This window comes from Theobroma cacao, chromosome 1 (genome assembly GCF_000208745.1).
Source record: "Theobroma cacao cultivar B97-61/B2 chromosome 1, Criollo_cocoa_genome_V2, whole genome shotgun sequence".
Classification (NCBI taxonomy): Eukaryota; Viridiplantae; Streptophyta; class Magnoliopsida; order Malvales; family Malvaceae; genus Theobroma; species Theobroma cacao.
Genome location: NC_030850.1, coordinates 4,017,124 through 4,025,814, shown reverse-complemented (window position 1 = coordinate 4,025,814; position 8,691 = coordinate 4,017,124). Strand labels below are relative to the sequence as shown.

Below are 8,691 nucleotides of genomic sequence, written 5' to 3'. Positions count from 1 at the left end.
TTTGACAAAGCACCTTGCAATTTTGGTTTCCAAAAAAAAAAAACCACCCAAAAGTTGCGAGCATCGGGCTGACACATCAAGGAAATCTGGGTTCCAAAAATATGACAATTTCAAATCAGTAAAGTATAGTGAAGCAAACCAAGAAATGAAACTTTACCCCACACGCAACTCCCACCTCTCCTCGGTCACTCTCCCCAACTCCCAAGGGTAAGAAGACAGAAAAAAAAAAAAAAGAAAAGGAAAATTTAAAGATGAAGGGAAATGATAGTCCACTAATAGCTTTATGTCACATATCGTTAGGAAGAGTAATGAAAACATTTTATGTTATTTATACATCAAATCATAGATGTTCCGGTCCATTGTCTTGGATGTGAACATATATATATATATATATATATATATATATATATATATATAGATAACAATGGGGTATTAATGACAAGGTGGGGAAGGAGTTAGTAGCAACAAATGTATCAGAGTCAGAACAAAAGTTGAAGGTGAGATTTATTTTTTTTTATTCCCACAAACAATGAAGAAAAAGATGAGGCAGACAAAGGAAATTGGCTTTTGCAGGCTGAGATGGTTTAGTGCTTGTAATCATCCCTTCACGTAATTATCCCTTATTACATATGTTTTTTGCTGCTTCTAGATTCATATGGAGGTGTCCCCATATTTTGGCCTCAAAATCACTTCTCCATTAAAGAAGAATGGCAAGAAATGAAGAATTTATTAGGCCCAATTTACAAGATGGCAAATCAATTATTGGTCTCAACGTGCAAGTTACAATTATGGAAATCAGAAAAAGGATAATGGGATTGATTATTGTAAAAGAATGCTAAAGTGTTTAGCAATCAATTGCTCATATAAGAAATTAAATGTCCAGAAATTGTTATTAACAGAAAAATCAGATTGTCCAAGTGTTAAAAATTAAAGAAGAAATCGGGATTCACTATAACCATTATCTGTTTCTATTTTTCTATTGAATATAAGTACACAGATACATTATTTTAAGCACAAAAGTTGTAGAATGCATAAGAAAAAAGATTAAATTAGATGGAAGTTTAAGTATTTTAAACTTTTCATGTCATGTCGTGTACAACACTCACATTCCTAACAAACCATAAAAAACTTTTTGAAATGAAGAAAATTAAGTAGGCTTTGTTTGCCCTAGATAAAGCACGTACACTATTAGTTGTCTTATATCAAGGCATTAGTGGAGGGTAAAAGAAGATAATCTTGGAGCCTGCTTCACTCTCCCAAACCAAGAAGAAAGTGAAAGCCGAGCCAAACTCTTCATGTTTTTTCCATGGAAAGGAGAGAAGAGAAGTCCAAACGGGGCGAGGGGGACAGAAGGAACACCATTCAAGGCATAAAATAGTGATAGATATAACGTGTTTTCTGGGTTGGAAGAGCTTTGGGCTTGGTGATATTTTTATCTTAGCCCAAAGCTTCTAGTACTTAGTGAAAGGGTGTTTGAAAAAAGAAGATAAAACCAGCGAATCTCCCCCCACCCACTCCCCCCCGTCCCCAACTACACTCCCAATGAACTCCCAAATATATATATATTAAACCCCCCACCCACACCCAATCCTACCAGCCAACCTTCCAAATCTTCCCTCTTACTTGTATGAAGTTTTATAAAAGTTGAGCAACCAAGGTTCTGATTTTGAAATATAAATACCTATCACACTTTTTTCTAAAAACCCAAAATGCCATATAAATCATAAACCAAATTAAGATTAAGAATTTTCTTAATTAATTATCTCAATAATTTAGAAATATAATTCAGTGATTAGAATTTGAGACTTGAATTTGAATTTTAATGTAAATTGATAAATTTTATGGAAAGATATAAGATTATCTTTGGTTATGTAGTTTTAAGTTCAATGAGTGTAGATGTATAGGAAAACATTAAAACAAAAGAAACTGATCAATTGGTGTAATGATTTTGTTAGATAATTATTATTTAAAATGAGCAATAATAAAGAAGGTTTAACAGCCCCTTTAATTAAACCTGCAAGGCTGCAGTTTACTTGAAACTGCAGTGGTGGCAGTGTGCCTAATCTTACTCAGGAATCGTTGGGTGCCATTAGATCATTGGTTTTGAATCTTTGATCAACGAGGTTGGAGTTGAATAAGAGCCAAAACAGATAAGGCCAAATTCAAAAAGCAAAAAGAACTTATATAAAGAAAAACTTTGCTGGCTGCACAGATAGATAAAATCACTACAATACCCTTTGAACCACATGAGCTGTTGGACACCCTGAAAGGGACACTTGGTTGTTTTAAAAAGTCACTGATATCCACGAGGCAAGAAAGGGGTATTATAGTCCCTTTCAATGGACACCATCCCCCCGGCCCCCCCCCCCCCATTATAGTGTCGCTTTTCCCCTGGCGTGTAAGGACCGTTTGGTCATTTTCTGGCCATGGGCAATCAAGCTCGCTTATGTGTTTTCTTCCCTGTTTTTGGACCATCTTCCTCCCTAGGGTGTCCCTTTAGCGGGGTCCCCTGTCTTTACCAGAGGCCTAGTTGAGGGTAATCCCGAAATTTCACAACACGGTGATGGTAATTATGCCAACCGGTTAAGGAGACAAAAAAGTGATACTCCTACTAAATGATACTAATAGAAAAGAGGGACAGGGAAATGGGTTTTCACGAAGACACCACTTCTCGTGTCTCTCTCCATTGTCAGTCAACAAAATTTGACCAACTTTCTTTACCACCTCCCCAGCAAAATTATTACTGTTTAATAATTGTAAATCATTTTTTCCCCCATCCTTCCTTTTTTCCCCATCTTTCAGATTTTCTTCTTCTTCCTCTTTAGATTCTACAACGTAGTCAAGAAAATACTGGCTGCGATTGGGAGAGGATATGGTGGGTTAAAAAGAAATGATGATGAGGATGATGAGGATGATGGGTACTTTTTTATTTGTTGTATATTTGGTTTCTATGGTCACAGTTAGTAGCTAACAGTGTAAGGGTCATATGGGACCCTTCTTCCCTTTGTATTCATTTGGTTTTCGGGTGTCTTACGGTTCATCCTTTGAGGTTGCATCAGACGCCAACTGGGACCCATTCTTTTAGGGTAGAGAATTTTTGGTCATCCCCTCCATTAATTATCACTAATCCACATGTTTTCTTTGTTTTTATTTTTATTTTTTGGTGCAGTGATTCAGTTCTTTGCTTATGAATTATGATGATCCTGATTCCTGGGTCATTGCACTGTAATCAATCTGCTAGAAAACAAAATAGCAGTCTCTTGACCCTGGAACAAATACCAGTGAGCCATCTCATTTAGTAAAGCTCTTTTCCTTTTCACTGTTACTAATACTACACATTTTAGCATCGAGTGTAGTCAGAGTCAGACAATAATTAGACGATTTCAATCAGCATAAAAAAAAAATAACCCCCAACACTCAAAAATAGAAACAGAGAAAGGAGACAATATTAAAATCTGCAGTAACATATGATGGAATGAAGTTACCAGTTTGTGAAATTAATTGAACAATAAATGCCACAATGTAAGAAGGTCAACCCCCCCACACACAGCTAGTCTACATATATTGCCTCTACTAGAAATATGAAACCCGTCTACGAATAATGCCAAAATTTTCATACTGCTGCAAATCAATGCAACAACTACAAATCATTATGTTAAAAGAATAAAAAAAAGAAAATAAGAATAGAACTATATATATATATATATNTAAAATAAAAACATAATAAATAATAATGGATCACACCAAACAAATTTCCAAATTTTGATTGATTTGGGAACCCTTCTCCAATCCCATCTTTTCTTCTTTTAACTTCTCAAGTTCTGGTCACCTAAAAACAATAAAAAATTAGATTATTCATCTTCACAAGAGAACCCATTTTATTTCAACTTGGAGGCAAATCTTTTTACCCACTCATCAACGGTTCATTCGTCTAATTTTTACTTTCTTAGTATATGCCAACTCTTATTAGCTGGCTGACTAAAATAGTAAAATTCAGCCAACATACTTTTTTCTCCTCTTATCGTTTCCTTTAATACTAGTAATTTTGTTTCTATTTTGGGTGACATGATTGAAATAATTTCAACAAGTTTGGGGGAAAAAAATAACTTGCTTTTTTTTTTGGACCATTCAATTAAAGGAGAAATTTCTCCTTTGATTATGGTTTTCAACTTTAACGAACTTTTAACATTGTGCCTCCCGAATTTAACAAAATTACAAAAGCAAGCCAACTCAGTCGTAATTTTTCCCTCAATGAAAAGAGGGATAAATAGAATTAACCCAACAACAACAGTCCAAAATGAAAATAAATGAAACCTTTTGGCAATTATGAAAATTCCCCCCATATTGTTCAAATACGAGCTTTACCTTAACTAAAAAAAAAACAAATAATAATAATAATAATACATTTAAAAAAAAAACAGAATAAAATCACACTCCTCGCATCACCTTCACTGACCTCACCTCACTCTCTTTTCACTCCCCACCCTATCTCCTTTCCCTCCCATTCCTCCCAATATCCATTACAGGGAGAGAAAAGAAAAGAAAAAAACCCAAAAAAAAAAATAGAGCAAAATGAGGCTGCTCCTCCTCCTTCTCTTTCTTCTCCTCCCCATTTCCCACTCCTCCGCCGCACGACCCGTCTCGGAATTTCGCGCGCTTCTCGCCGTTAAATCCTCCTTTACCGACGACCCTGAATCTTATCTCTCCAACTGGAATGCAACTACGCCCCTCTGCTCATTCACCGGAGTCGCGTGCGACTATACCGGTCGTCACGTGACATCCATCGACCTATCTAACTTCAACCTGTCCGGAACTCTTTCCCCTTCCTTTTCCCACCTCCGTTTCCTCCAAAGCCTTTCCCTCGCAGCCAACCAGATTTCCGGTCCAATCCCGACGGAACTCGCCGCCCTTTCCTCTCTCCGTTACTTCAACCTATCCAACAATGTTTTCAATGGCTCTTTCCCTTCTCAACTTTCCCAACTCAAAAATCTCCAAGTCCTCGATTTATACAACAACAACATGACGGGAGAGTTACCGATTTCCGTCACTGAGCTTCCCAATTTACTCCACTTACATTTGGGAGGAAACTTTTTTAGCGGTCAGATCCCGTCAAGTTACGGCCGCTGGGAGTTTCTAGAATATTTAGCTGTTTCGGGTAACGAACTCGATGGTAAAATTCCACCGGAAATCGGTAACTTGACAAAGTTGCAGCAGTTATACATTGGTTATTACAATAGTTTTGAAGGTGGTTTGCCTCCGGAGATCGGAAACTTGTCCGAACTCGTTCGTTTTGACGCTGCTAACTGCATGTTATCCGGCGAAATACCTCCAGAAATTGGCAAGTTACAGAAGCTCGACACGTTGTTCCTCCAAGTCAATGCACTCTCCGGTTCCTTAACTCCCGAGCTGGGAACCTTAAAAAGCTTGAAATCAATGGATTTATCGAACAATATGCTCGCCGGAGAGATACCAGAGAGTTTCGCCAACCTCAAAAACTTGACACTTCTAAATCTCTTCAGAAACAAGCTTCATGGACAGATTCCCGAGTTCATTGGTGAGTTGCCTGAGTTGGAGGTTCTACAGTTATGGGAAAATAACTTCACGGGAAGTATTCCTCAGCAGCTGGGAAGTAATAAGAAGCTTCAGCTTCTAGATCTTTCGTCGAATAAGTTAACGGGGACTTTGCCGCTGGATATGTGTTCCGGCAACACGTTGCATACGTTGATTACTTTGGGGAATTTCTTGTTTGGTCCAATTCCGGAATCGTTGGGGAAATGTGAGTCACTCAGTCGCATTCGAATGGGGGAAAATTTTCTCAACGGATCAATTCCGAAAGGCCTTTTCGGGTTACCTAAGCTTACTCAAGTTGAATTGCAAGATAACTATTTAACCGGGGAGTTTCCTGTCACTGAATCTTCCATTTCGGCGAATCTTGGGCAAATTAGTTTATCAAACAATAAGCTTTCGGGGACTTTGCCGGCTAGTGTCGGTAACTTTTCAGGTGTTCAGAAGCTTCTTCTTGACGGGAACAAGTTTTCGGGTCGAATCCCAGCTGAGATTGGGAAGTTACAACAACTTTCAAAGATGGATTTTAGTCATAACAAGTTTTCAGGTACGATTGCCCCGGAAATTAGCAAATGCAAGCTGTTAACGTTTGTTGATCTTAGTCGAAACGAGCTTTCCGGTGAGATTCCGACTGAGATCACAGGTATGAGGATATTAAACTACCTGAATCTGTCAAGAAATCATCTTATTGGTAGCATTCCTTCATCAATAGCTACTATGCAAAGTTTAACTTCAGTTGATTTCTCATATAACAATCTTTCTGGTTTGGTTCCGGGCACTGGTCAGTTTAGTTACTTTAACTACACCTCATTTTTGGGGAATCCTGAACTATGCGGCCCTTATTTGGGGCCTTGTAAAGATGGGGTTGCTAATGGAACTCATCAAACTCATGTCAAAGGTGGACTCTCAGCTTCTTTGAAGCTTTTGCTTGTTATTGGGTTGCTTGTGTGCTCGATTTTGTTTGCAGTCGCGGCTATAATCAAAGCAAGATCTTTGAAGAAGGCCAGTGAGTCTCGCTCGTGGAAGTTAACTGCTTTCCAGCGCTTGGATTTTACCTGTGATGATGTTTTGGATTGTTTGAAGGAGGATAACATTATTGGAAAAGGAGGTGCTGGGATTGTGTACAAGGGAGCTATGGCTAATGGTGATCAGGTTGCAGTTAAAAGGTTACCGGCAATGAGCCGAGGATCTTCTCATGATCATGGATTCAATGCTGAGATACAGACTCTGGGGAGGATTAGGCACAGGCACATTGTGAGACTGTTGGGTTTTTGCTCAAATCATGAGACAAATCTTTTGGTCTATGAGTATATGCCGAATGGGAGTTTAGGAGAGGTTCTTCATGGCAAAAAAGGGGGTCATTTGCACTGGGATACGAGATATAAGATCGCAGTTGAGGCTGCTAAGGGGCTCTGCTACCTTCATCATGATTGCTCCCCTTTGATAGTCCATCGAGATGTGAAATCCAACAATATCCTCCTTGACTGTGATTTTGAAGCACATGTTGCTGATTTTGGCCTTGCCAAATTTCTGCAAGATTCAGGCACATCTGAATGCATGTCTGCTATAGCTGGTTCATACGGATACATCGCTCCAGGTATAATCAATCTCTAAAATCGATGAATTTTGATTTTTTTCTGTTTTTGTCTCTTGAAATTTGTACTAGTTTTCTTATATTTGTCTCTCTTTTTTTTTAAAAAAAAAATGTTCAAAAACTCATGTTTTCCAAGCGAACTTTTTGACTCTTGTTATGATTTGGGTTAGGATCATGCATTAATACCTACCAATAATTTCTTGTGTACTTTGTTTGACTTTGTGGTTCTTGTTAGCATGATTTGGTGCTCCGAAATTGTCTTTAGGGAAGTTAAATATTTTCTTCTTTTCAATCAGTATAGGCAGCTTTGAAAGTACATCAATCTAGTTAAGTTTGACCAACTAAACCTCTTGTCCACAATTGAGAAACAATCAAAACAAACTTAAATTTGTTATTTCTAGCTGCTTGTTTCAAATGATCTACTGTAATCGTCTTTACTAATCTGCTCAAAGTTAAAAAATCAACAGCCATTTAACTGTGCTACATTGAAGTTCATACTGGGCTCTTCCTGTTGTTTGACTTAGAATTTCATCGTCATTTTTTTTGCAGAATATGCCTACACGCTTAAGGTAGATGAGAAGAGTGATGTGTACAGTTTTGGTGTAGTCCTCTTAGAACTTGTTAGTGGCAGAAAACCAGTGGGTGAATTTGGCGATGGTGTAGACATAGTTCAATGGGTTCGAAAAATGACAGATTCAAACAAGGAAGGGGTTCTAAAAATCCTTGATCCAAGACTCCCATCAGTGCCTCTCCATGAGGTGATGCACGTATTCTATGTAGCGATGCTCTGTGTTGAAGAACAAGCTGTAGAGAGACCAACAATGAGGGAAGTGGTTCAAATTCTAACAGAACTCCCAAAACCACCCAACTCAAAGCAGGGAGATTCCACAGTCACAGAATCATTACCATCCCCAGGAACAAGTTTAGACTCTCCTAATGCAACAACAAAGGACCAGAAAGACCAGCAACAGCCTCCAGCACCTAAATCACCACCGCCTGATCTTCTTAGCATTTAAAGTTGTTTTTTGTTTGGAGGGATTGGCTTGTGCTCTAAATTTCATGAATTGTGCTAGTTACTACTTTGTGTTCTTTTATTTATCTTTTGGGGGGTTTTTCTCTAACTTTAAGGTGTTTAAACGTTTGAAGGGTTTTTTTTTTATCCTTTTTAATTTTGTACAGTAGGATTGGTGGGGGGTATTTTATTATAAAAGCTTTTGTCTTCATCATGCTGTACTGGCTGCAAATGCCGCTGCTTCACCCTTCTGCTATCTGTTTATGGCACGTCTGTTAACTGTTCTAGCCCTGCACAACTCAAAGCCTCAGTGTAAACATCAAGGGAAAATGAGTCAGTGTTTTTGAAGGAGTGTTTCTGACAAACGAGAGTGAAACATTGAAAGAGACCCAAAATCGTGTATTATATGGTTCAATGCAGATTAATAATAGCCCGTAAAGTCGAGGGGCACACAGTAACAGATGAAAGCAGTGGCGCTCACTTACCCAGACCCATGGCCAATAGATTTCCTCTGGTGGAG

General features: G+C 38.3%; 1 protein-coding gene across 1 annotated transcript; it reads left to right on the top strand.

The window, feature by feature from the left end:
- LOC18611374 (leucine-rich repeat receptor-like serine/threonine-protein kinase BAM1) lies at positions 4,439 to 8,469 on the top strand. The gene is made up of 2 exons (XM_018128036.1): positions 4,439 to 7,162; positions 7,709 to 8,469. Exons 1-2 carry the CDS (start codon positions 4,573 to 4,575, stop codon positions 8,173 to 8,175), a joined length of 3,057 nt encoding a protein of 1,018 aa, XP_017983525.1. The 5' UTR covers positions 4,439 to 4,572; the 3' UTR covers positions 8,176 to 8,469.

Bases quoted from the DNA above. Each gene is read 5' to 3' on its own strand.
- LOC18611374 (XM_018128036.1), top strand. From the start codon at position 4,573: ATGAGGCTGCTCCTCCTCCTTCTCTTTCTTCTCCTCCCCATTTCCCAC. The intron at 7,163-7,708 runs GTATAATCAATC...TTTTTTTTGCAG, and splicing joins ATACGGATACATCGCTCCAG to AATATGCCTACACGCTTAAG.